At 39.9% G+C, this 27,686-nt stretch overlaps 2 protein-coding genes across 3 annotated transcripts; both read right to left on the minus strand.

The window, feature by feature from the left end:
* Positions 1-753: 753 nt before the first annotated feature.
* chadla (chondroadherin-like a) lies at positions 754-10,559 on the minus strand. Its single transcript, XM_041817481.1, has 11 exons — positions 10,554-10,559; positions 8,895-9,053; positions 8,243-8,437; positions 7,982-8,137; positions 6,723-6,868; positions 6,197-6,435; positions 5,824-6,089; positions 5,387-5,723; positions 2,316-2,668; positions 2,016-2,173; positions 754-1,042 (listed from the first exon to the last, which is right to left on the minus strand). Exons 1-11 carry the CDS (start codon positions 10,557-10,559, stop codon positions 754-756), a joined length of 2,304 nt encoding a protein of 767 aa, XP_041673415.1.
* Positions 10,560-13,763: 3,204 nt separating this feature from the next.
* On the minus strand, positions 13,764-26,107 carry rangap1a (RAN GTPase activating protein 1a). Of its 2 annotated transcripts, none has more exons than XM_041816922.1 (16): positions 26,030-26,107; positions 24,380-24,496; positions 24,126-24,253; positions 23,938-23,997; positions 23,258-23,437; positions 22,032-22,166; positions 21,665-21,823; positions 21,246-21,359; positions 19,600-19,699; positions 19,257-19,341; positions 17,988-18,120; positions 17,241-17,357; positions 16,971-17,076; positions 16,172-16,260; positions 15,931-16,052; positions 13,764-14,236 (listed from the first exon to the last, which is right to left on the minus strand). In XM_041816922.1, the coding sequence occupies exons 2-16, from the start codon at positions 24,486-24,488 to the stop codon at positions 14,155-14,157; spliced, it is 1,719 nt and encodes a 572-aa protein (XP_041672856.1). In that variant the 5' UTR covers positions 24,489-24,496; positions 26,030-26,107; the 3' UTR covers positions 13,764-14,154. The 2 variants fall into 2 exon arrangements, with proteins under 2 accessions (XP_041672856.1, XP_041672857.1); XM_041816923.1 differs by having other exon boundaries at positions 15,901-16,052.
* Positions 26,108-27,686: the final 1,579 nt, after the last annotated feature.

Genomic DNA, 27,686 nt, shown 5'->3' on the forward strand with positions numbered 1-27,686 from the left:
CTAGACATGATGTTTAGAAATGAGGCTGAACAGTTCAGTCTTGGTTTAAATACACCAGAAAATCTTGTTTCTCGCAGTCTGAGAGTCCATGTGCTATTTTGCAAAAATCCAAGCAGGCTTTCATGTGTTTTGCACTGAGGAGAGGCCTCTGTCTAGCCAGTCTGCTATAAGCCCAGACTGGTTGCAGTGATGGCTGTCCTTCTGGAACTTTGTCCTATCTCCACACAGGATCTCTGAAGCTCAGTGAGAGTGACCATCATGTTCTTGGCCACCTCTCTTACTAAGGCCCTTCTCCCCTGATTGCTCATTTTGGCCGGGCAACCAGCTCTGAGAAGTCTTGGTTGTGTCAAACTTCTTTAATTTGATAACTATGGAGGCCACTGTGTTCTTGGGAACCTTCTGTGCAGCAGAAATTTAGTGTCAGGGTGCAACATAACAAAACTGAGGAAAGTGAGGGGGGTCTGAATACTTTCTGAATGCACTGTGTATGAGACAGCAAATTCAGATAATGGAAAGTATCCACAATAAATATCTTTTCAGTGAGTCTGTGATCTGATGTCTTCATACATCTATTCCAGTGAATTTATGGACTCAATAGACGTATAGAATTACAGCACAGATCCCCAAACACCTGGAGAATAGTCAGTCCCTGGACACATACAAGACTCATCAAAAGTACATGAATGCATCATTATCACACTAAAAACAACAATTACTAATCATAAGCTGTGTCATTCTGGTGTCTTTCATATGTTACAGAGTCTTCTTGCTCTTTTTTGCTGCAGCAGCTTTCCTCTGAGGTTTCTTCTTCTTCTTTGTTGGTTTATTTTTGCTCTTTGCTTTAACTGCAGCCTTCTCTGACACACTCGGTTTGAGTTTCTTCACTTTTAAAAGCTCGGAGGACGAAATATCCGTCTGATCTGGAGGAGCGACGATTTCAGGACACGACTGAAAGACATCTGCCTCTCTGACACTCTGACCTTTAACCTCAAGAGGGTTAGCACAGGTAGCTATCACCTGGGAGCTCACCTTCTCCATCCACCTGAGGACACAGACACAGAGACATTTATACAGTATGATTTGAGTCAATCTCTTGTTGTTGTTGTTGTTTTAATGATCAACAGTATAAAAAAGTACCAAAATGCACTCCCTGCACTGCCTGTACTGCAACTTTATCAAATGTTGCAGTTTTATTTGTGCAACTTTTGCAATGCCTGCTCTTTTTCAGCAACAAATTCAGTGAAAGTTATGTTTTATTATGTTTCTGTACAACCCCAATTCCTAAAAAAGTTGTGGCACCGCGTAAAATGTAAACAAAACAGAATGCAATGATTGTCAAATCTCATAAACCCACATTTGTTTTTACAACAGAACATAAACAACGTACCACATGTTGAAACTGAAACATTTGACCGTTTCACAAAAAATGTTAGCTCATTTTGAATTGGGTAGCAGCAACAAATCTCCAAAAAGTAGGGACAGAGCAACAAAAGGCTGGAAAAGTAAGTGGTGCTTATTAAAAACAGCTGGAGAAGCATTTTGCAACTAATTAGGTGAACTGGCAACAGGTCAGTAACATGACTGGGTATAAAAGGAGCATTTTTGAAAAGGCAGGGTCACTCAGAAGCAAATATGTGCAGAGGTTCACCAATCTGCAAAAAGCTGTGTCTAAAGATGTCTGAAAAAATTCTGAGGACAAGGGACCAGGTCAAAGGTCAGTATTGGATCAGGGTTGGAAATAAACTTGCCACTGTGGCTGGTGGATCTAAAATCTGATAAAAAATTGAAACCACAGATGCTGTATCCTCCAGACTAGAGGAGAGAGACCATCCAGCTTGTTATCAGAGCACAGCAATATTTGGTTTAGAAAATAAGAAGTAACCTGATATTTGGTGTCTAGGGCTTCTGATATAATTTTATTTTTGCTTAAATGATAACAAAGTGTTCAAATCTGATGCTGTGACAACTCTAATTTAGACATCTGAAAGTTAAACTGAGGTAAACCAAGCACTTACCTGCGCAGGTGGAGCAGAGAGCAGTCACACTTCAAAGGGTTGTCCTGCAGGTCGACCTCCTCGAGGCCGGAGAACGAGTCCAGATCAGGAACATCCTGCAGCAGATTTCCTCTCAGAGTCAGCGTCCTCAGAGCAGGACCCAGACCGACCACAGACATCTACACATGGAGCAGAGTCAACACAGAAAGATGGGTTATGGGTATGAAGGATGCTGTACGCTGACCTAAAGACAGGCTTCCTAACTCTTCTTCAGGAACCACTGGGTGACAGCATGTTTTATTCACACCATGACCCGCTCACCTTCTGCAGGCCAATGTGATCCAGGTGAAGCCTCCTCAGACTCTGGGATATTGGTTGGAAGGCGTTCGGTCTCATCTGTTGAAGAGCATTGTGGGACAGGTGGAGCTCCTCCAGGTGAGCGATGTCAGACAGAGCGTGTGTGGGGACGTCCGTCAGGAGGTTTGAGTCCAGGTGAAGTATACCCAGGTGAGCTGAGTCCAGAGCTCCCTCTGAGATGGAGCTGATGGTGTTATTACTCAGGTAAAGTTCTCTGAGAGCAGGTGTGACGGACGATAGCAGACCAGCTGGCTCCAGTTTAGAGATGGCATTTCTCTCCAGGTGTAACACAAACAGAGCAGGTAGGAGCTTCAGAGCTGCAGACAAAGACACGGAGAATAAGGAAGATATCAGTTTTAGTTTCTTTAAAACCTGATCTGACTTAACACTGCTAAACTGGTTTCCTCTTTTACAAATGACACTAACATATTTGTGCAATTTAAAGTGTGCCTACTTCTATCTCCTTCTTTCTTTTGGTCAAAAATATAATAAAAAGAACACCCAAGCTCCAAAAAAGTTGAGACATTGTGATTTGCAAATCCTTTTCAACCCATATTCAATAGAATACAGCAGAAAGAAAATATATTCAAGGTTCAAACTCATACATTTTGCTTTTATTTATTAAGGTAACATAAATTTGATGCCCGCAAAATGTTCCAAAAAAGTTGGGACTGAGGCAAGAAAAGACTGGGAAACGTGTTGAAAGGTCAAAATCATCTAAATTATTCCACAGGTTGGTGGGTTGATTAGTGACAAGTGATGGTACCATGATTTGGTGAAAAACAAGCACTCAGCCATTCACAACCCACACCACATGAGGTTGAGCTGTCTGACTGCACCCTTCTCTGGAAATGGGTGTGGCTTAATGGATGTGGCTCTCGAGGGCGGAACTTTCTTCCAAGCAGGGAGGGCCAACTGAACTTGGGGGCGGGGCTAACTCACCACATGACATCATGAGGAGAAAATCAGAAAATCTCAGCGCACATTTTCTGAAAGGTAGAGAAAGAGAGGAGGGGAGGGAGTGGATTTTTCTGATTCTTGGGGAGAATTGTGAACAGGCCAGGGGCCCATATTTTTGCTAACAAAGCCTGAAAAAGTGTATTTTGCATAATATGTGACCCTTAAGTTTATCAGTGGGCTGCACGGCAGCGCAGGAGTTAACACTGTTCACTTCCTCCCGGCTTCCTCTCACCACCAAAGACACGCTCCTTAGGTTAATTTGTCACTTCAAATTGGCCTAGGTGTGAGTGTGAATGTGAGCATGCCTGGTTGTCTGTCTCTATATGTCAGCCCTGTGATTGACTGGTGAACAGTCCAGGGTGTACTCCTCCTCTCGCCCAATGACAGCTAGGATAGGCTCCAGCCCCCTGCGACCCCAAACAGGATAAGCAGTATAGAAAATAGATGGAAGTTTGTCAGTTTGAACATTAAATATCCAGTCTCTGTGCTCTATTCAGTTAAATATAGGTTGTAAAAAATTTGCATATCACGGACTATGTCTTTTTATTAATATTTTACATTATGTCCCAACTTTTTTGGAATTCAAATTTGTAAATCTGAACATATATAGGATGATTTTAGTGGAATTGTGGGTGAATTGTTGTTTCTAAGTCAAAAATTGCAGCCAGATTCAGGCTGGTACTGTCAGCGACTCAGCACTTCATCTACATGTGTGGAGACGGTCTTTATCAGTGGTTTTTAAGACTTTTTTGCGCCGGGCACACCTGAGATCAAGCCAGAATCTCAAGTCACATGATATCCACGTAAATCACCCTCTTTGATAATTGTTTTAGTGTCTTTGGTAGTTGTGTAACTCTTGTGATGATGTATGGTTGTGCAAATTCCCAAGAAATAGAAAGACTTGCCTCAAGGCACATCAGTGTGGCTCTTTACGCCATTTGAGAACCAGCGGTCTAGGCCTTTAGCAATACGAGGATATACATGTTAAAGATTTTAGTAAAAAGATTTGTTTTGAACGGGGAAACTCGTATTTTTAAGTTAGGCATCAAAATACATTCTATAAAAGTTTCCCTTCCGCTCCTACTGATCATCTTTATTTAGACAGAATTGAGCCATGTCAGCATGAGAGCTCAGCTCTGTGCAGAGTAAATGTGCAGATAGTTTCTCTCTTCATTCAGACACTAAAAAGAGCCAGATGCACATGGAACAGTGTCTTTAGGGGTGTGTTAGTGTCTATCATTTGAGCTAAATGCTTTGTAAATCAGCACCTCCAAATCTGAGGCCCTGGTCCTCAGTCGGAAAAGGGTAGAATTCCCTCTCCAGGTTGGGAATGAGATCCTGCCCCAAGTGGAGGAGTTCAAGTATGTCGGGGTCTTGTTCATGAGTGAGGGAAGAATGGAGCGGGAGATTGACAGGCGGATCAGTACAGTGTCAGCAGTGATGCGGTCTCTGCATCGGTCTGTCGTGGTGAAGAAAGAGCTGAGTTGAAAGGCGAAGCTCTCGATTTACTGGTCGATCTACGTTTCTACCCTCACCTATGGCCATGAACTGTGGGTTGTGACCAAAAGAATGAGATCACGGATACAGGCAGCTGAAATGAGTTTCCTCTGCAGCGTGGCTGGGCTTTCCCTTAGAGATAGGGTGAGAAGCTCGGCCATCTGGGAGAGACGCAGAGTAGAGCTGCTGCTCCTCCATGTTGAGAGGAGCCAGATGAGGTGGCTCGGGCATCTGGTCCAGATGCCTCCTGGACGCCCCCCTGGTGAGGTGTTCCTGCCATGTCCGTCTGAGAGGAGGCCTCAGGGAAGACCCAGGACATGCTGGAGAGACTATGTCGCTCGACTGGCCTGGGAATGCCTTGGGATCCCCCGGGAAGAGCTGGACAAAGTGGCTGGGGAGAGGGAAGTCTGGGCTTCCCTGCTCAGGCTGCTGCCCCCGCGACCCGACCTTGGATAAGCAGGAGAAGATGGATGGATGGATGGATGGATGGATGGATGGCTTTGTAAATCAGACCTTTAGACAGAGGAAGCAAATGATGTGCAACTTCATACTAAATCAGACCCTGAGTCAGCCCTCACCTGCTCCAGGAAACTGCCCCAGTCTGTTCCCATCCAGGTGCAGGTAGGTGAGCTCAGGTGTTCCAGAGAAGGTGTCTGGGTGCAGAGACGTGAGCTCATTATCAGACAGGTACAGGTAATAAAGTTTCTTCATTCCTCTGAAGGCTCCAGCTTCGATCTCATGGATTTTACAGAGCTCCAGATGAAGAGAAACCACTTGGCTGCTCCCTGGGAAAGTATTCTCTGAGAGGAAGTGGAAGCTGTTACTGCGCAGGTCGAGCAGCTGAGTGTTTGATGGGAAACCACGAGGGACTTTAGAGAGACCACGGGCCTCACAGGAGGAGTGCTGAGCTTCAGCCTGATGAGTCAGAATCAGGAATAATAGACCATTAGAATATCTTAATAAAATATGTTAATAAAATAACACATGGTTTCAGAGTTTTGCTTAAATCACTCACATCACAGTCGCAGGTAGGCGGACATTTGACTTTGCTTTTGGGTTTTTCTGTTGGTGATGTGTTTCCTGTGCTCTCTCTCTCCTCTTCTAACTCGTCCTGCTGTGTCTCCCCCCTCCTGTAACATCGTAGATTTAAAAGATCGACGGTCTGCAGAGGTTCATCAGACAGGTGAGGAGGTCCAGCACACGCCCCCAGCAGCTTCCCACCTGAGAGCCTCGCCCACTCTCTAAGGGGCCGCAGGTAGCAGTCACACTGGGCGGGGTTTCCTTTAAGACATTTCATTAATAAAGATTTAGAAAAATCACACCATTGAGTCTTGAATATGATCATTTATTTATAAAGTTGTATGTGAATTGTAAAGGCTCAGTCTCACCTGTCATGTTGAGGCTGCTGAGCTCTGTGGGGCCTTTGAGCGGCTCCAGGTGACGCAGCTGGTTGAAGCTCAGGTCCAGGTGAGACAGGTGAGGAGCTCCTGACAGAGCGTGCTCAGACAGGTCCTGAAGAGACATGTGGTTCAGGTAAAGGTGAGTCAGCTTGGCCATGGAGACTGACTCTTCTCCGAGGTAGGTCATGGGGTTATAGCTCAAGTCCAGACGGGTGAGCTCACGGAGTCTGGGGGAGGGATGAACAGGTGAGTCAGACCTTTAACTTGGTTATAAAAGATCTTTTTCTTCCTTTTCCTATTTTCAAATATAATCCCATCATAAAGATTGAAGCGTTGACTCTTCTGAGCAACAATGACCAAACTGATCATTTAAACCTTAAAGACCTCTGCTGGGATCAGGAAAAGTTTATCCAACAAAAAACTGGAGGTTTGATCAGGATAAAAACAGGACAGAATCATCAGATACCAATACTTCAGTCCTGTTAGATAACTTTATTGACCCAGATGTTCTTACCTGCTCATGGTGATTGTTGGGAAGAACTGTAGTTCATTGTGATCCAGGCTGAGACGATTCAGAGTGAACAGACTAGTAAACGCCTCATGAGCCAAATTATTCAGTGAGTTATGACTGAGACGAAGCCAACCGATGCTGTTCAGACCCTGACAGAGAAAGAGAGAAGGTCATGTGATCAGTTATAACTCAATCTGAAGAGAATACTCCATCCATTCATTGACCATCAAACCATCTGTCCATCCATCCCTCCATCCATCCATCATCCATCTATCCATCCCTCCATTCATCCATCCAGCCATCCGTCCATCCATCCATCCGTGCATCCATCCATCCATCCATCTATCTATCTATCTATCTATCTATCTATCTATCTATCTATCTATCTATCTATCTATCTATCTATCTATCTATCTATCTATCTATCTATCTATCTATCCCTCTGTTGATCCATCCATCCACCCATCCATCTATCTATCTATCTATCTATCTATCTATCTATCTATCTATCTATCTATCTATCTATCTATCTATCTATCTATCTATCTATCTATCTATCTATCTATCTATCTATCTATCTATCTATCTATCTATCTATCTATCTATCCCTCTGTTGATCCATCCATCCACCCATCCATCCAGCCTTTTTCTTCCTCCTCTTCTTCTCTCATTCAACCCAGACAACCTACTCTCCAGCAACAATGTCTCACTCCTCCCCTCAAGGATTTCAAGACTTTCCCAGGCCAGGTAGAAAATGAAATCGCTCCAGCGAGTTATTCGTCTTTCCGAGTTCTCCTTCACGTTGTACGTGCTGGAAGACCTCAAGAGAGGTGACAAGAAAGCATCTTGATCAGATGTCTGACCTACCAGCAGACTCTTTTCAGTGTGACTCAGCAGCTGCTCTACTCCATGGTCCCTCTGAAGGTCAGATCTTCTCATCGTATCTCTAAGGCTGAGCCTATAGCCACCATGCTGAGAAATCTCATTTCAGCTGCATGTCAATAAAATTCTTTCAGCCTCAACCTGAAGCTCATGACCATAGGGGAGGGTTTGAGCGAAGGTTGACCAGTAAATTGAGAGCATGCTAACAACGTAAAAGGTACAACATCTCACTCTGTAATCAGTGACAGAAGTCTACCTGTTTCCTCTAGAGAACCATGGCCTCAGACTTAGTGGTGATGACCCTCATCCCAGACCCTTCACACTCAGCTGCAAACTGACAAAATGCCTGACCTATTCTGTGAACCTCTAGGTGTTTGTACCTGGAAGGCCATGTTGGGGATATAAACGAGCTCATTGTGCGTCAGGTCTAACATGTTGAGCAGGCCGAGCTGAGTGAACGCTCCAGGTCGGATCTCCTCGATACGATTATGATCCAGAAACAACTCCTTCAGGGAGGAGAGACCATCGAAGGACTCCTGCAAAGATGGGAGGATAGGAGAGGAATGAAGAGGAGGAGTGATTAAGATGCTTCCTATAATACTCAGAGAGCATCATCCCAGTGGCTCCGCCCCCTCACATACCTGATACAGGACGTTGATCTTGTTGTGTGCCAGGTTCAGAGACACCAGTCGACCCAGACTCCTGAACGCCCCTTCTTTCACCTGGCTGATGTCACAGCGCTGCAGGTTCAGGTGAGTGAGGTAAGGTGTGTGAGTGAACGCCCCCCGAGACAGAACCTGCAGGGGGTTGTTCCTCAGGTCCAGCTTCAGAGAAATCTGAGACACAAATGATAACGACTGAGTCAGAGCAGATCTATGATAGAATTCTATGTTGCTGTACATATGAGTATGATCTCTGCCGCTATGCGTGATGAAGGATGAGATAAACTGTTGCTCACTGGAAAAAAATTCACAAAACCAAGGGGCAAACTCTGTGATGGAAAAATAAAGATATTGCAAAAATATTGCACATTGATAAAGAGAAATTTTTTGCACTTTTTTGCTTAGCTCTCTGGCTAAGGGGGGGCCCTATCCAGTTTTCTTTCTGGGGCCTAAAATCCCTAACTACACCCCTGGCAGGAGGTTCCACAGACATAGCTTATCTTAACTTGAAATGATTCTGTACGAATTAAGCTTACATTGAAATGAATATTTTGAATGTATTAAACTCTCATCCCCAGAGCTCGTCCTCTTCAGCTGGGTGAAAGAGGCGTTTCACTTTTAAATTCCTCACCTCGTCTAGAGTCGGGGGAACCTCTGTTAAATTCTTTCTGAGGCAGGAGACTGTGAGTTTGGCGTGATCACAGCTGCACAGTTTGGGACATTTGAATGCTTCAACAGAGGAAGTCAGAGCTGAAAGGAGCAGGGCGAGGGCAGCAGGGAACAAACACATCTGGAAGATGACAGAGAGAATAGCAAGAGCTTAACAAATCAAGAGATATAGCATTTTCAAAAATCTAAGTGTCATGTAGTTAAATACTACATGCTGAATAAAGATGTACGTGTCAGGTATGAAAGCCACTGCTGACAATGGCCCTGATGACGACCTGAGCAGGTCACAACATGAAGGTACACTTGAATGTAAAATGAGAGTGTTTGAATTCTATTAATCAAACCCTATAGTGTGCCATTGATGGTGTGAAGAGGTTGTTGAAATGTGTAAATAACATGCATTTTAAACTTGAAGATTCTCTGCTGAACACATGTTCATTTACATTTTAAGTGGATGGAACTGTTGAGTTCCACACACTTTTCCAAATGTTGCCAACATATTTGTGCAATTTAGATGATTGTCTAAGGAACAAATGAAAAACATATGAAAAACAATACAAAAAAAAAGAATAAAAAAACGGATAAAAAACAAACAAAAAACAAACAAAGAAAAATGAACGAAAAACAAACAAAAATAGAAACGAAAAATTATCTAAAAAATGAATGAAAAAAAACCCTGAAAAACAAACATAAAAATGATTGAAAAAAATGACTGAAAAATGATAGAGAAAAAAGGTAGAAAAACAAACAAAAAACAAAAAAAAACTGAAAAACAAACAAAAAACGAACGAAGAAAACAAAAGAAAAAAACTAACAAAAAACGATCAAAAAAAATGATTGAAAAATGAACAAAGAAAAAAATCACCAACGAAAAAATGAACGAAAAAAGATTTGAAAAAAACAAACAAACAAACAAGAAAAGGATTGAGAAACAATTGAAAAATGAACCAAAATAAAATTGAAAAACAATAGAAGAAACAATCGAAAAACGAACGAAAAAATAAAACAAAACAAAGATGATCAATGTCTGCAATTGTTGGTGATCAAATTAAATAATTTCCCAAATTATCAAGAAGTGTAAGCCAATTCCTGCACTCTATAAAGACAATGGAACTGAAAAGGAGCCTTTAAAAAAAAAAAAGTCAATGTTTTAGTGCAATTCAGTGCAAGACATTGCTTTCTCTTTTGTTTAGTTTCTCTTTTTTGTTTTTTGTTTGTTTTTTTATTTAAAAAAGTGTTTTATGAGAAATAAATCTTTTCCAAGGGTTGAATGTAGCCCACTATGGATAGGGTTAACAGACATTCCCTAAGAATGAGATGACTGGGTCTCTTTGTCAAAAATTAATTTCAGGTTCCAGATTCAATAATGCTGTATGTTTTTTTTTTTAGCATGTGATTTTTGGCTTTTTATAATTTTTGATTTAGACACAGGGAGTGTACAGAATACTAAGACAACACAAGGGTTAAATAGGAAATATTCATCAAAGAACAATGGAGGGAAAAGCAGAAAACTGTCTTACCTTCAGCAGAGCCAAAGCGTCTCGGCTCGTTTCAGGATCATGAATTTAAACAGATGTTACAGAGTAAAAGACTGAATCTTCAGCTCCAGTCTGCAGCTTACCCTCATGTATCTCCCTCTTTGTGTTTAAGGTGTTTCAGTGCGAGCGCCCCACAAACACGACTTTGATAAATTCTTCAGAGCTGACCTCTGATCTCTGCATATTCACACCTCTGCTTCACTTCTTCTGTTTCACACACAAACATCAGTGGAAACTGGCTCTCTACGTCTAAACTGATATAACATAAAACTTCATTTAAAGGGCCAGGCTTTTATTTCCATCATCTGGTGTTTCACATCCACATTGATGCTGTGACTGCATGTCTTATATGTCTGGTTTTCAGCATTATGGGGCGGTGAAAAGAGCACAGCACAGTGCCTCTTTAACACCCCTGTTACTGCTGCAGACGCCAGACAATGGCATTGATAGTGAAGGGGCGTAAATATCACTGCTTCAAACGGCACTGTGAATCAGGTTACAGAAATGACCCTGCTTTTACTTGGGACAGGCTCAAATATGAGACAGGCCTTTATTAATTTTGAATTTACACCAGGAAGAATATTTCACCAGCCACAACAAGACCTGTTAAATCCAGAAATCCCTTAAATAAAACCTGTCGGGCAAAGTGAGGAGGACTAAAAGACCCCAGAGAGCAACACATTATGCTGCCATCCAATTAAAAGGTTACAGAGCCATTTCTAAAGCTTTGGAACTCCAGCAAACAATGGTGAGAGCCATTATCCACAAATGGAGAAAACTTGGAACAGTGGTGAACCTTGGATGACTCCGAGTGTGCAACGACGACTCATCCAGGAGGTCACTACAGAACCCAGAATGACATCTTAAGACCAGTACTTGACTTAGTTAAGGTCAGAGTTCATGATTCAACAGCAAAAAAAGACACAGGGCAAAAATGGCCTCATGGGAGAGTTACAAGGCCAAAACCACTGCTGACAAAAAAGAACACAAAGGCTCGTCTCACATTTGACAAAAATCATCATAAAGATCCCAAAGACTTTTGGGAAAATATTCTGACTGATGAGGCAAAAGGGGAATTTTTGGAAGGTGTGTGTCCAGTTACAGCTAGAGTAAACTTTAGACTCAAGTCTGAAGAAGAGCATGCTGGCTCCAAACGTCACTTGATAGTTAATAAACGCCTGATATGGGAGCTCCTTGGTGTGCGGAACTGTTCTCCTGGCCTAATCGGTCAATTTTTATGAACCTGAATTTGGTAAAAGCTCTAGGGTAGGACTATTCAATTACAAATTCAACTGGGCCACATTTTAAAACCAAGAAATGTAGCCGGGCCAGACATACTCAGTGTCCAGTAAGCAGCTGGTAATGTCAAATTTGGAACCAATACAGATCAATTTGATGAAAAATATGCACTTTTTATTCTTGGTTTCCCTTTTGAATTTTGCAACATGACAAAAACACATCAAAAAGTGCATTAAAAAAGAAATGTAGAAATGTCTTTTTTTCACTTGAATAAAATAAAATAAATAGAATGAAAAAATAAAAACAAATTCTGCAAATAATTTTGGTCACATCATACCCAGGCATATCTTAAAGTGCATAAAAACTAAATTTGCACAGTTGTAGCTACAGTTGAAAAGGACATGTTTTATACCCGATATCTTGAGGCTTCTTCTGTCAGCAATGCAAGCCACAGAGTGTTGCATTCATGGTCTGAAATACTGTGGTAATTTGTATCTCTGGCGTGACCACAGGCTAGGTCACTTGGGAGTTGGTTCTGGGCCGCACGTGGCCCCTGGGTCAATAATCAAAGAGGCCTGCTCTAGGGTTACATAGATGTTTTTACCTGAAGAAAGTTCAGGAATTGAAGTCCATTATTTAGGGTTACACTTTTTGTAGACAAATATTTGATGCCAAACAAAGAAAAATGTATAGTTTTTGCACAGCACTGGTGCCTTTTGGATTTCATGTTGGGACTCAGCTGCTGACTTCCTGAACCATTAGGGGAGATTGTTTGCATTATACATGCTTATCATTCTTCATTTTTGTTAATGTTGGCTGTGTTCATGTACATGGCATTAATTTTGGCAAGATTGGGTATTCTTATTAGATCTTGTTATCGCCAGCTCAGCTCCAACAGTAAGTTTATAATACTCTGTTAAGCTGTTAAGAGCAAAAATGCACCATTGAAACACATTCAAACTGTAATTTTTGATTTCACTTCCATTTAGCGTAACACAAGCATTTGATCATATCGGGGAGTCAATCTGGGCTTAGCCTTGGAGTTGATCTTATTTACTACTCTCTACCAGGTGGCATCATTTTGACCACATTTGGCATATGGAGAAAAACATGCTAAACATGCAAAAAATGATGATGCATAAAAATCAGTGTTAGTTATTGATACATCCCTGGCTGTAATAATTCAACACAAAGATTACATTGCATGAAGCACATTTAAAAATATATAATCTTTCATCAAAAACAATGGTGGAGGGGCGCAGATGGCCTAGTGGTTTGGGGCACGCCCCATGTATGAGGACAGACTGGGTTTGAACCCAGCCAGCGGCCCCTTCCTGCATATCTCTCGTCCCTGTGATCAACTATCCACGGTCCGTCTTTATCAAATAAAGGCATAAAAAGCCCAATATTAATCCAAAAAAATAAATTAATTTAAAAAAAACATAGTGGCATCAAGACAAAAAAATAGCATTCAAAGGGTTAAAATCTTTTAAAAATTAATGGATATTTGACATCAATAATGAGGACAGTTGTAGGAAAAAATACCACCATGAAAGTAGAATGAAATATTGAGATACACAATATTTCTTATAGCTACCCTTTGAAAAGTAATATTAAAACAATCCCTATGGGTTAAAATTTTCCTTGCAAGTTGCCTCTTAATTTGTGTTTACACCTGACCAAATGCGCTGTATTTTATCTTGTTAGCAAACTTGTCTGAACTTCCAAATCTTCTTATTCTCTCCTCCATTCACAATTTATAAATTCACATATCAAATGCTGACATACAGGGTGATGTAAATGCCATTTCACACAAACTCTCAAATGAATAAGCATATTCAAAAAGCTGTGAAATAAAAAGAATTAATTTAACATGGACTAGAAAGTGAAATTTTGATCAGACAGATCCCAGTCAAAGTGCCTTCTAAAATCATAGTCTACTTACTGGAAAAAGAGACTTTTTAAGATATGTTATGACCCAATATAAAAAAAAATCAGCTAGACTTTCCAAGGATCTACCAAAATCCTACTAATCAAAAACAAGAGAAGACAGCTGAAACACAAACACTTTATTATTGTAACAGAATAGAACACTGTACATACATATCTCATTACAGAAAACTCATTTAATTTTAAATCCCTTTTGATTGTTCTGAAGTACTTCATTTTATTTTGATGATATCAATATCATCAATCGTTACTTTAATATTTAACATATAAAAGAGGTGAATAATAAAGGTTTATGTTATCAAATGTACAGCAGCTGATGCTTTCAGACCAGATAAGTACTGTTTAAATTTATAATCTGAGCTCCAGACATAAACTAGGATCATGAAGACCCCACTGTCAGTGCAGAGTGAGTGTACACAAACATGTAGTACACGATAAAAACATTTAAAGTCCAGTCCAAACAGAGGAGTGTGTGTTCATGTGTGTGTTTAATCCTCAGCTCTCAGCTCTGATTCTCTGTAGAGTTGTATTCAGACTGTTTCTGGCATTAACACACGACTCCAGGGCTTTGTTGTTTCTGTGAAAGAAAAGATTCAGTGTTAGAGAACTGCTCATTACGATATGTTAACACAGATTTATATCTGTAATCAAGAGGTTTTCCTCTGTTCTTTGTGTCAGTGCTTCTGAAACAGCATTTGATATCTGATACAGTGGCTATAAAAAGTATTCACCCCCTTGGATGTTTTAACCTTTTATTGATCAATCAATCATGGTCAATATACCTTGGCTCTATTTCTAAGAAATAAAAAACTCTTTAAAGTCAAAGTGAAACCAGATTTCTGCAAAGTAAATTACAATACAAATATGTAATGTTAAATAAGTGACTGCATAAATATTCAGCCCCTTCAGTATTCAGTAGATGCACCTTTGGCTGCAATCACAGCATTGAGTCCATATGGTTAGGTGTACCTTTACAAAAAGCCCGGCTGCTGAGAAGCATCCCCACAGCATGATGCTGTCACCACCGTGCTCCACAGTGAGGATAGTGTGTTTGTGGTGATATCAGTGTTTGGCGTCTCATAGTCTTATCAGACCAAAGAACTTCGTTCTTCCTCTTGACCACGGAGTCTCCCACATGCCTTTTGGTGAACTCTAGCCCAGATTTAATCTAAATTTTCTTCAACAGTGTCTTTCTCTTTGCCACTCTCCCTTAAAGCTTTGACTGGTGAAGAACAAAGAGCCTTTCTTGGCAGAGATGTTTTTTCTCTTCTCCCCTGCATGAGTTTTATCCACCAACAAGCTCTAATGGTTGTAAACTGCGGCAGGAGCAGCCTGGAGCATGTTACCACTAGAGCTGTACATGCCACGACCTCATTTTGTCTTGCTGCTTTGATTTGCCCAAAATTAATGAGACAGAAGGTTCGTCCAATCAACAGAGAATTTTTTTTTAAGTTCTGCCACTCAAACACTTTGTATGTGAGGATTTCCAGATATATATGAAGATATAAGGATATAAGAAGATGAGACTCAAAGGTAAACACTTTGTCCAGGATGTTGTGGACCAAGAATTGACAGCATTTATGCTGCAGAGGTAAACGCCACAGGGATAAGAAAATCTTGACTAAAAGTTGTTGTCTTGCTGAATTGAATGACAAATATGTCTGATAGGCTCTTTAAGGCCCCGTCCACACGGAGACGAATTCAGGAGTCAAGTTTTTGGTCATATCTGTGTTTCATCCACACGGAAACGGCATTTTGGCTGACTGTAAACGATACTTTTTGAAAACGGGTCCCAGAGTGCACAAATCCGACTACCGTTTCATCTCCGTGAGGACGGCCAACCGCATCTTTCTTGAAACGATTATGTCACACATAGTGTAGCTCTTAAGATGCCTGCGCTGGTCCGGCTAAAACAACAATGGCGGATTACAGGGTAGTGTTCGTGCTGCAGAAGCTACTGACCTTGTTATGGCTTTTACAGCAAAATCTGTTGCTCCTTTACCATCACCACGAAACGCATACACCAAATGTTCTTAAATCCAACACGGAATGTAAATGTATGAGCTAAATAAACATGTTTGATCCCTGAGAGGACATTTAAATATTTGTCCTCACAAAAAAAAGTGAATAAACTCATTAACTAACATTAAACTCTCACCAGAGAGTGTCCTCCACTGTTATAACACCACGTGACAATCATTCATGTTTGTGTTCCCAGGATATAAAATTAGTATGTAGTACCTGCTGATTGGCTCACTGTGGCGCCCTTACCGGGACATGAAGGCTTCAAGTATAGACACGTTCTCTTTGGGGAAATATTCTTGCTGAACGACGTGCTCCAAGGCGAGGAGGTGACCAGGAGCGACTCGCATCGGCTTCACTTTATCCTCACTCTGGAAAACAGAAAACATGCAACAAAAAGAGAAGAGGCTCAGAGCAAAGTAAAGAAACCAAGAGACAGCAGAGGATAACGGTGATGATACATAGCAGTATTTAATCATATTCATCAGACCTTAATGAGTCCGAGCAGAACCAACAGAGACGACACAAAGCTGTATCCTTGGAAGGACGAGGAGGAAAAAGCTTTCGTCAGGAGAGCATCTGTGAGGGGGAAAAAACAGAAATAAACTTGTATTTCAAAACACTGAGAACGTGCGGATAGCAATGTTTCCAGGTGACTTTGTTTTTATTCAGCTAAAATGCACATTTAAATTTTGTTTTGACTAGTCTAAAGAGGAGGAAATGTTTAGAAAATAGTTGAATTCATCACAGGGTCTTACTTGGGTGTATGATGTAAGGCTGGTACGGAGAGCAGAGTGTGGCTAAAGTTAGCAGCTAGCTCCACTAGCCCTCTCCCTTTTTGTAGATCTATATTCTTAATGTGCTTACTCATCAGTTCTGTTGAGTAGTTATACATGATCATAACTCTAAACAGCCTGAAAACAGATTAATTTCTGTTCTATAGTTCAGTAACCTTGCAAAGCTAATGCGAAGCTGATTTACCCATAAAGATGTGACAGACAGAACATTCATCCAATCACCCTCCGAGTTTTTTTCAAAGGCTCTGCCCTTTCCCAAACACTGTCTGTGGGAAGTGGTCCAGATGGATGTGTGAAACAGGGTCCTGGGGTCCATACTTTGCCAAGTGTGGACCCCAGGAAGAGTAGTTGCTACTTAGGTAGTGGCTAATGGGGATCCAAATACAATAAATAAATGTAAAAAAAAGTTGTGAACAGTTGAAAACATGGCCTTTATGTAGCGTTTCTCTGTGTTTTTATATGAGAACAGATGTCAGACAGAAAAAGTCTCACCTATACTCTCCAGAACGGCGTTCTTCACCTCGTTGTTCTCCTCTTTGTAAACAGACGCGATCTTCAGGAAGGCTTCAGCTGTTTTTGAAGCATCTGAAACATCCACCTAAACACAGAGAAGAACAAATAACATTAAAACACACTCAGCGTTATCTAAATAACCATGAAAATATTTCATTTTTTAAGTAACTGCAGCCCTGACTCAAGTCTTTCAGCCTTTGATATCTTTCAGACTGAGTCGGTTTAGGGTAAAATCCTCTCCGTGTGTACCTGCTGTTCGATGAGTGCCGCTCTCTTCGCTCCCAAGTTGATCAGTTTGTCTGGAGACGGGAAGCTGAGGAAGGAGGAGACGTCTGGAGGTCGAGGGGCTGACGACGGAGTTGACGGCTAAAAGCGAGACGGGGAGAAAGGCATCCAAGATGTCAAAACTTTAAATATTTTTCTGTGTTTGAAACATTACAATCTTGGTTATTTTGATGATCCTAGCTTAAAAAAGCATTCAGTTTTTTAAAAAATCAATCTAATTCACAAGACAGTAGCTTAGAAAGGAAACAAGTCTTTTAGAACTGCAGGCAAACTCCTGCACATAGTCTAAAACAAAAAAAAAAAAAATTGAAAGCGTTACAGAAACCTGAGTCTAATCCAGAGTCTCTGTCTTTGGAAAAGCGTTAGAGGATGAGGGAGATTAAATAAAGGGAGATTTTGAAAAATCCAGTGTGGTCACAAAGTTTTGAAGAGGGACAAAAAGCCAAAACATGTAATCAAACTTCAGATCTTCCATCTGAACCAAAAGCTGCCAATAAAAGAGACTCTCCCTCGTCAGAAACGTCAGTCCTCTACAGCTTTATCCCCCTTTTTTTAATCTACAAATGCTTCTGATGTTGCTATTCAATTAAAACAGCGTGAAGAAATTTGTCTTCAATTTTTGGTAGTTAGAACCCAGAAATGATTCTGATGTTGTGAAAATGCCAATTGGCACCAATCAGAGAGCTTTTAATCATAACAGATGTCTCTAACCTTGATGTTTTCCTCTGCCTCCTCTTCTTCCTCCGTTTCCTCTAGTTCCTCCTCGTCTACGTCCTCTTCATCCTCATCCTCGTCTTCATCCTCATCCTCGTCATCATCATCCTCTGGCTCGCCTTCATCATCACTGCAGGAGGAAAATAAAAGCTCTTGAGTGGAGATTTTGTTCTGAGATGAGAGATAGCTTTACCTGTCCTCTTCAGCTCCACACAGTTTTTCCAAAGGTTGCCAACGTATTCATGCAAACAGTGTGTACGAGTATCCCTGATATTGATATTATAAAAATGAGTGACCCAATATTTGGTGTCTAAAGCACCATTTGCTCTGGATTAGTATTACCTGGGGACTTCTGATAATGTGTGAAGTAGCAGAGAGCAGAAGTGTGCCACATACACCATAAAAAGCGTCAAGAAAAAGACTGCAAAAAAACACGATTACTAACCTAAATTACTGAGATGCCGATTTGCATGGGATTGGTATGCCGGTGGACCTCGGTTGTGTTAAAATATGGTCAGTAATTTGCCCTGGAATTTTTACTTTACAAACCACAGACATGGTCGCTTTACACAGGATTTAAAACAAACAAATCCTCTATAATTATAACTGATTATTAGAGGTCCACAGGTAATGCTAATCCCATGTGAACAGGGCTCAAAGAGACACCCAACACTGGGTAATTTCTTGTTTTTTGATTGCAGAAAAACTGCAACAATTCACGTCCAAACTGCAAAAGCTGCAAAAAATCATTGGCAACACTTCTGTATGGAATCACAGCTGTTGTTTTGGTCCATTTAGAAAGTCTGCAGGCGTCTGCCTGCAATACTTCAAAGCTTTTTTCTTCTCCAGCAAACCTGTCTTATCGAACAAATGTAGTTTTTTAGAGATTCAGTGGGTTCTGAAACTATTATTCATTAATATCACAGAGATTCTATTACTTCAAAAGAAGTGGTGTCAAAAATCTTACCAAAAACTGTCTGGATTGGCTCCTTTTTCCCCAACAGATAATTTCGAGGGTTTCTTTGACTTTTCCTGCACATTTCTTTCTACAGTTTTTGTTTTTACTAAAAAATTATCATGCACTGTATATACTGTACTCCACATTCTAATCTGCTTTTATCTTCTTTGTTCATATGTGCAATAAGACAAATAAAAGGGAATTTAAAAGATAAGACCAGCTTGATGCACATCAGCTTTTCTGTATTTAGATCAAACTGATTCCATTTGATATTTCATAACAGGAAAACAAACTGGTGCAATGATTACCTGAGTGATCCTAGAAGCTCTCCCATGTTCATGCCTTCCATCGAGTCTTTCAGAGCTTTACATCCGTCCTCTCCCAAACAATTACCTGAAACAAAACATTTTATTCTCTCCTGTCAACAGAGACAAATTCAACGCAATAAAATACCTACATAAATCCCTACAAATGACAACCGAGAGGGAAAAAAAAGGACAAAATCTGGTCTTTCAGGATCAGAAATAAGAAATTAAAGGCGTTTTTAAACTTTTAGAAACAATAGCAGCTGTTCGCTCCTTTTATTTTAAACTAAATCATAAAACAAAACATACATCTTTATGTGAACATGGGTAAATTGCAGATTTGTACCGTTCAGGTCGAGTTTCTCCAGCTGATCTTTGTCTTTTACTGAACGTGCGACAGCGAGAGCAGCTTCCTCTGTGATCTCTCCAAACGACAGGTTGAGCTCCTGGTTGATAAAGAGAGGAGTTTTAATACATTAGCACATGAAAGTTATCAGTATGTCTACATGCAGTTAGAAAAGTTATTGTGCTAGTTTGACTAAAAATGCACGTGAACATGTTAGTCCTAATGCAATCGTATTAAAACAAATAGGACTAAGTAGTGGTGTTGAAAATTATCACTTCCACCATGCATCGTGATTAAAGCTGGGCAATTAATCGCAATATGGCCTGCTTCAATTTACGAATCGCACAAGTTGCAATATTTATTTAACTTGAAACGAGTCAAAATACCAGTTTAATAAATCCTATTTTTTGCAGCTGCAGAGATTTTTGCACATTATGCAAACATTCAAGTGTCAAATGTTTTACAATGGTTTACAAAATTCTCCCTTTCATGTTTTATGTATGTTTTTCCTAATCAAAATGATTGACATAAAATAATTATGCCCTTAAACAAAGCAAATGACATCAAATTTGCAATATGAGCAAAAATGATTAGTTCATTCGATCTAAAATTGATGAAGCTTAGCGTTAGTTCATGAAAGTCAGACACCCAGCATGCAATCAGCTGATAGCCAGCTTCACCTCCTTCACCCCAGCCACCTCCTTTATAGCTTAAAGCTTGTTGCACCTTCATATTCATACTACTATGGATTAATTGGTTCTGAAATAATTTCATTGTTTTAATTCCACATAAAAGCATCCATCCATACGGGGGTTTCTAGTTATGCAAACCCTGGAAAGTTAAAGCATGCTGTGACTAACCCAGGGAGCATCTTTTGAGCAGAGCCTTCTCTGCCAAGTAAAACTGCATATCCATTTTGCAATAAAATAGTTGAATATATGATGAGAGTGTTCCTGACCGAATGGAGGTTATAATATTGAATGATCTATTGCTTGGATTTGTTGAAAATACAGAAAATCAGGAACCTAACAATAATCGCATATTTATTTGGGAATCACAATGAGATTGTTTTTGCAAATCATTCAGCCCTAATCAGGATGCAGACGTGGACGTTTCTGCATCGATGCAGAGAAAGCTGCAGACACACGCTGCATGGGTATTTTTCCCTGAAGCTGGATTTACTGTAAATACTAAAATAATGACCTTTACCTTTCAAACAGGCTGCTTTCAATCCATTTCAATGGTAGTCTATTTAAGATGCACAGCTTTTCCTGTCTTTGTGGTAGCACTTGTCACACGTAATGCTACTCAACCAATCGTCTCCTGTGTTAAGACAGGGCCAGCATGAGAATACAGAAGTGCTAACAGGTCTGCAGAGTACAGGCTAAGATCAATTTACCTCAATAATGACACAATCAAATAAACTCTAACCACCTGCCAGCATTGTTCCCCTACAGTTCTGTTAGTTTGAGTGGATTTAAAAACCCTTCAATGACACAGGAGATGTGCCCTACATCCGTTCTAAATGTAATGTGCAGAGTATGTATGAAATGATCAGAGCTGAAATGATTAGATCAACAGGAAAGGAATGCAGCTTAACAATCTCATAGAAAGCATGTTGTCATCTACTGTAGTCTCTCTCTTACCTTCAGTATAGGCAGTCCCTCTGAAACGCTCTCTGCGATGGCTATAGCTCCTGCTGGACGCACCAGACAGTCTCCAAAGTTTATCACCTGGATGCTGCGCAGGTGTTTCAGGGCCTGTTGAACACAGGTATGATAAAACATGTCTCTCTTTAAAGTGGGATTACCAGTAAATGGAAATGAACAACATTTAAAACCTGAAAAGTGATTGAGGTAGATACCTTTCCCTCCCAATATTAATGCTTCCTTAAAATATCAATTACAATTTTTGGCCCAAACATTCAAAGATCATTCTACTGGTGCTGCGTCACTGTCCTTTATTTCTCTATCAAAGACTATATTTTGCATGATTTTTGCTTTTATTTGATAGAGTAGTGTACAGAACAGGAAATCAGGGAAACTCAAAGAGTAGGAATCTGCACCTGAGCCATAGCGACAGCCCCCTTCTCGGTGAACGTGTTGTCGTTGAGGTTGAGGATGCGGAGGCTGGTGTTGTGCTGCATGGCCGAGGCCAGAGCTGTCACACCTGCGTAATTGATCCCATTCTGTGGCATGTGGACCTCCTCCAGACTGCCCATCAACTGGAAATAAAATATCACTGCATCAGAAAGTACTGAAACTTACAAAAGCTTAAGAGGGAGAGCACTAAAACATTATTAAACACAGGACAAGTCTTGATATTAGACTTCTATGTTTTGTGTCTGATGTCAGACTAGGCTTAAATCAACGCTGATAATTCTGCTATGGTATCAGTCCTACACAGAGCTAAAGGAGTAGTTAGTCCTGTACCTGGAAGGCTTGTGCGAGTGCTGTAGCTCCATCGTTTTCCAGGCGGTTCCTTCCGGCAACAAACACCTTCAGACTGAGGGGGGCGCCCTCTGCACTGGACTTTTTATGGCACTGGGTCAGGGAAGCTGCCAGAATCTGAGAGTTCAAACAGACATCAGTTCACCTCTCAAATTTAATCTGAGCATCAGAAAATCTACAGAAATATTCAAACCATGGATTTAAGAAGTAGTAGTAGTGTAGATGTCATTCTTTATCCCAATTAACAAGGTTGTTTAAAACTGTGATATTTATGCCCCTGTGATGTTTCAGCTCAACACTGAACACTGACTATGATGCCATCTTTTGAGGTAGAAACAAAGGCATTACTGAGGAAAAACAGGCTCAACTGAGCACAGAGATCATGTGTGTAATTTCTAGGATGTCACTGAGAACAGACAGATGGCAACACACAATAGCATGATGTTCAGGTATCAGCCTGAACTTCTCAAGGAATACAGATGCTTTGCACAGTGCACAGAACTTGAGGTTACTATCTCATTTTCCAATCCAGCTCCTTGAAGTACTTTCCTATGACAGGCACTCTGAATATTTTAACAAAATGTATTTTTGGTTACATGGCCACTTTTAACAACTTTTGTCCATCACTGCAAGAAATTCACCCATGAAACTAAAATGGTAGTCTACTGTTTAGTAAATACAACTTAGGGAGTACAGTTTTGTTGAAAACACTCCTCAATTCAAATCAAGAAAGCTGTGGAAGTGGGCAGACCTATGCAGCATATCTCAGTTTGAAAATGTCTGGCAGGATCGTGGGTCAGTGGTGGAGTGACGGGGGGAGTTTGTGCAACAGAACATGCAGCCAATAAATTGAATAAATTGAGAATAATTGTAGTCCATCTCAAGTAAGCAGCACGAAACATGAGTGTAATACAGCAACAGGAGGTTAGCTTCCATCAGCTGTTCATGCAGCAGCAGAGTTTAAAAATATGCACTATCACAAACACTAAAATGAAGAATTTCTCTGTTTTAAAACTGGTTAGAAATATTTGACATAATGTAAATACTCTGGTAGAAACTACATGTAACTCAGGAGTAATCATTTTTTAATTAATGTAGATATTTCAGTGTGATAATTCTACATATTGTACCTATAAAACAGTTACGTAGTGCAGATGTGTGACCACTGATAATATATTACAGATAATAAATATGATATCCTAACCAACCTTTCCTCCTCCGATGCCCATGCCACAGTTGTTGAGGCGAAGCTCCTGCAGTGTGAAGCAGGCCGAGCTCTTCAGCAGCTTCTCGATGCCTTTCACTCCGTCTGGACCAAACGCGTTATCACTGAGGTCTAAAACGGTGAGCCGAGCCCCCGCCAAAATAAGAGCGTCTCCGAGTGCATTCTGCAACAACAAGAGAGAGAAAGAGTTACTTATTTTTATGTCAGATTAACAGATTATTACAAAATGCCTTCCGTTTTGATGGAGGTGTAGCAGAGTTTGGAAGTGATGATGAGTCACCAGACTGGGGTTACTGGTTATTTTGTGACGCTTTTGGCAAGCTAGAGCCCAGTTTTCATCCAGAATTATGGTGCTCACATTTCTCTCTAATATCCCAACTCCAACCCATCAGTTCTCCTCGAATTTTTTTGCAAAAACTCTGTAATTTTCCCTTCAATAGTTTCTTTAATAGTTAACATTAAACACTCTCTTTATTAGATGATGAGGAGAGAAAGAGTACCAGTAGCTGCAGAAAGAGCAGCAAACATGAAAAAAAACAAACACAAACTCAAAGTCCAAGCAGGGTGATATCTCAGAGGGTAAAAAAAAAACTTTTAAACACTGTCTAACCTGAAGCTTTAACTAAATTAAACATGGAAAATAAAGTTAAGAAAGAGCCTTACAAGAGCAGGAGGGATCTCAGAGCGCAGACGACCTGTGAACATGTCGCTCCAATAACAGCACTGTAAGAGAGAGAGAAAAGAAAAGACGTACCGATGACTGCATTATGGTGAAAGAGCAATAAAGAAGAGGAACTTTTGGGCCATGCATTTTAAAATAAAAAGTGATTAAAAGCATCATAAATAAACACCTTGAAATGACTCTTCGTCTCCAGAGCTTTAGCGATAGCCTGAGCCGCCTCCACACCCACCGTGTTTCCCTCCAACCTCAGAGCCTGCAAACCCTCAAACTCCTCGATCTCCTTTATAATCTCTTCCACTGATGAGAGGGGCAGAGGGAGAGAAAGTAACAGACTGAATATGATTGTGTATGAAGAGCTTATGGAGTAAGAATTAAACCAAGACGATAAAGTTTCAGGTACAAAGCCTCCCTGATGACATTTACCTGACTTAGCATCATCCAGCTTTCTCCCCTGGCCTTTATAGCTCAGCTCTCCTTCCTCCACTCCTGTTTTAGCCAGAGAGTCAGCCAACTGAGCAACAATATCTGCCATGACGACACCTGATGGACAAACACAGGGTTTACATCTTAAAGTGACTGACTGAAGTCCTGCCTTTAAAAACACTTCAGTCAAGCTGGTTTTACAGCAGGATATTAGTGTGGATGTAAGAAAAGTTTTAGAGAGAGAGGTCGTTTTGAAGAGGGACCACAAGGACTTGATAAGGCAAGCCAGGAACAACATTTCTACGACATGATCTGAGTTTATAGGAACTTTTCCTTTACATAAACAACAAAATCCCCCAAAATTTCAAAGAAATTACCTAAACTTTCTGTCATTTTTTTAGAGCAGCCCATCAAAAACAGCCCTGAATTTTTTCTTCAAATATTCCCCAAATGTTTCAGTGAAACATATTCATAAAGCCTCAAGAGTCCAAAATAAACAAACAAAAAAAATCCCCCAAAATTGGATGTAAATTCCACCTTTTTTCAAGCAAACCCTCTCCTCCTCAAATTTCCATCAAAATTATACAAAAAATGAAATGAAAGGACCCCACCCCCCCTTATAAATGCCCCCAAAATTCAAACAAAATTTTTTAAAAAATGGATTTATCAAATTCCCATAAGAAATGCCTAATAATTCCTAAAGAAATTCCCACAAATATTGCAACAAATTTCTCAAATCCCTAAGAAAAGTCCAAAAGAAAAGAGGAGCAATTTCAGGCAAATTCCCATTCCCATTAAAATTTTGGATTACACTCTAAAAGATACAAATCACCAACATCTCCATGAAAATGCTGGAAATTTCCAAGTAGTTCCTCCCAAAATATCCCAAACTAATTTCCCTCAAACTTCCATGAAAATTCCTGAAGATTTCACAGTAAATTCTCCCGATATTTCAGGCAAATTAAAGAGACTTAAATGGACATTCCGGACAATTATCTCAAAAATCAGAAATAAAAAAACAGCAGAAATTATTATGATACTGTAGGAAATACAGTATCTTTGTATGGACATATGAGGTCTTAAGAGGTAAAACCTAGAAGCGTTTGGACTAAGTTTGAAGATTTAACTGCTGTTTATGTCCTCTAGAGACTTAATTAAGCTCTCATATATTAGTGTTATTCTCCTCTATTTTAGTTAAAAAAAAAAAAAAAAAAAAATACACTGCCAGGTTTATAAATATCGATTTTACCCTCTAAAATGATGAGGACTTGTTCTGTGGTTTATGTTACTTACTGCTTTAGCCTAATGCTAGCATTAGCCTAATCATGCTAACGTGTTGACAGAGTACCACAGTTATTAAGATCATAAGGGTTTTAATTCTCGTTCAGGTGTAGTTATAATGTCCGTTCATGAGGACATAAAGTCCCTGCCAGTGTCCTGGTTTTTTACCTGAACATTTATATAACAGTTATTGGAGGTATGTGTGACAGAGCATGCTGTCCTCGGCCTCTCACTGCTGACATGCTAACCTCACACTGAAGTTAGTCAGAGCCCTCCGCTGCTCTGTTTGAGGTCATTTTTATTGAAATGTTATTCTTAACCGTACCCCGTTAATTAGTCTGGTCCCATTGTAAATAAAAGCATCATTACCTCCACACCGCTGGGCTGTGTTCAGTCCTAAACACTCCCGCTCGCTCCTGACGTTCAAACACAGAAACAGCAACACACCGCCACACTTTACGGCAGTGCCGCTGGGACACAAGGGAGTTGTAGTACAACAGGACTACAACTGTCCAGCTGCTACTTTTCCAGGTAGCTACTCACCCAAGTTTTAACGCCAGGGGTTTTTATCAACAACTGTATAAAACTGGTAATTATTGATGTTATGGTGAACTTTTTGTTAGTTTTTTTCATAATATTTTGAATTAATTACTCTATTTTATGCCGATAAGTAGGATACATCCATTAATCTGAGGACCCTGAAGTAGGTTTTTCTATTTCAACAACTAATTGCATTTAATAACTATTTAATAGCTTATTATTTATTCAACTAACTGCCGCTTTAGCAATGTTTTCACATGTTTAACAAAGCTATTAAATGTGTTATTATAATGTCAACCATTTACAGATATTGCTATTTCATCAATGTGAATTTAGTTTTTTTTAAATTGATTTACTTTGTTAGATAGATAGATAGATAGATAGATAGATAGATAGATAGATAGATAGGTAGTCGGTTTTTATACAAACATAGACAAAAATTGTCTCCACTAGTGTCTTCATGGTTTAAATGCCTGCCAGACCTTTGTCAGGGTGAAGGTGGACAGTTTCATTTTTTTCTTAAAGGGCCAGTGTCCATATTTTAAGCTGGCTCTGATGCTGTGAGTTACTGCTAAGAACTGAAACTGAATAGTTACAGTAGCTGTTAAGTTTATATTCTCAAAATGTATGTCATATAGGTTTATGCTGTTTTTTTGTCTTTAGTTGGGTTTTCTTCAATAAGCTTCCCCATCTGTGAGGTGGCTGTTTCATCATGTATAACTCACACATTACAACTCCCAGGCAAGAGGCCTCCATAGGGGCCCCAGGCTTTGAGGCTCCAAACTTAAAGCCCAGTGAAGCACCTTTGTCTGCAAACACAACTGAGTAATTTTTATTTATTTCAAAAACACCACTTGATCAACTTTTTGTTTTGGAAATCCTGAGCTGACATGACTGTCATCTGGTTTCCACTGCAGCAACTACATTTTGGATATTTCTTGACTATTGTTTCCTCATAATGATGTTTTTTTTTTTGTTGTTTTTTTTGTTGTTGTTGTTGTTGTTGTTTTTACTTGAGAAAACAACAGCTTAAAAGAAAATGTATGCATGTCCTTTAGGGATTCCCTAGGTGTAGTACATGTATGACAATAGATAGAATAATCATGTTGATTAATAATATCATAATAAAGTATACATATCACACATTTAACACAGATAAAGCAAACAGAAATCAGATCACAGAAACAACCATGCTGCCATTTACCAATATGCAAGTAGTGTATTAAAGTAGCTACCAACTTAATAGAGCATATATGTTCAGTTATTAATATGAGAAATTATATTTGCATAGAATACCGGGAGTATGCCTTAATTAACTTAAATTCTTAATTTCACTATGAGTGTATTTACATTATATGAGAAAGTAACAGTGGAACTGTACCTTAGTTAGTCCCATTATAGAACATTGAAAAACACGGAATATGCTCAAGAATTATTATTTTTACTACTTTAGCACAACTTAAGTAAATTTGGTGAAAAAAAAACA

This window comes from Cheilinus undulatus, linkage group 21 (assembly GCF_018320785.1).
Source record: "Cheilinus undulatus linkage group 21, ASM1832078v1, whole genome shotgun sequence".
Taxonomy (NCBI): domain Eukaryota; kingdom Metazoa; phylum Chordata; class Actinopteri; order Labriformes; family Labridae; genus Cheilinus; species Cheilinus undulatus.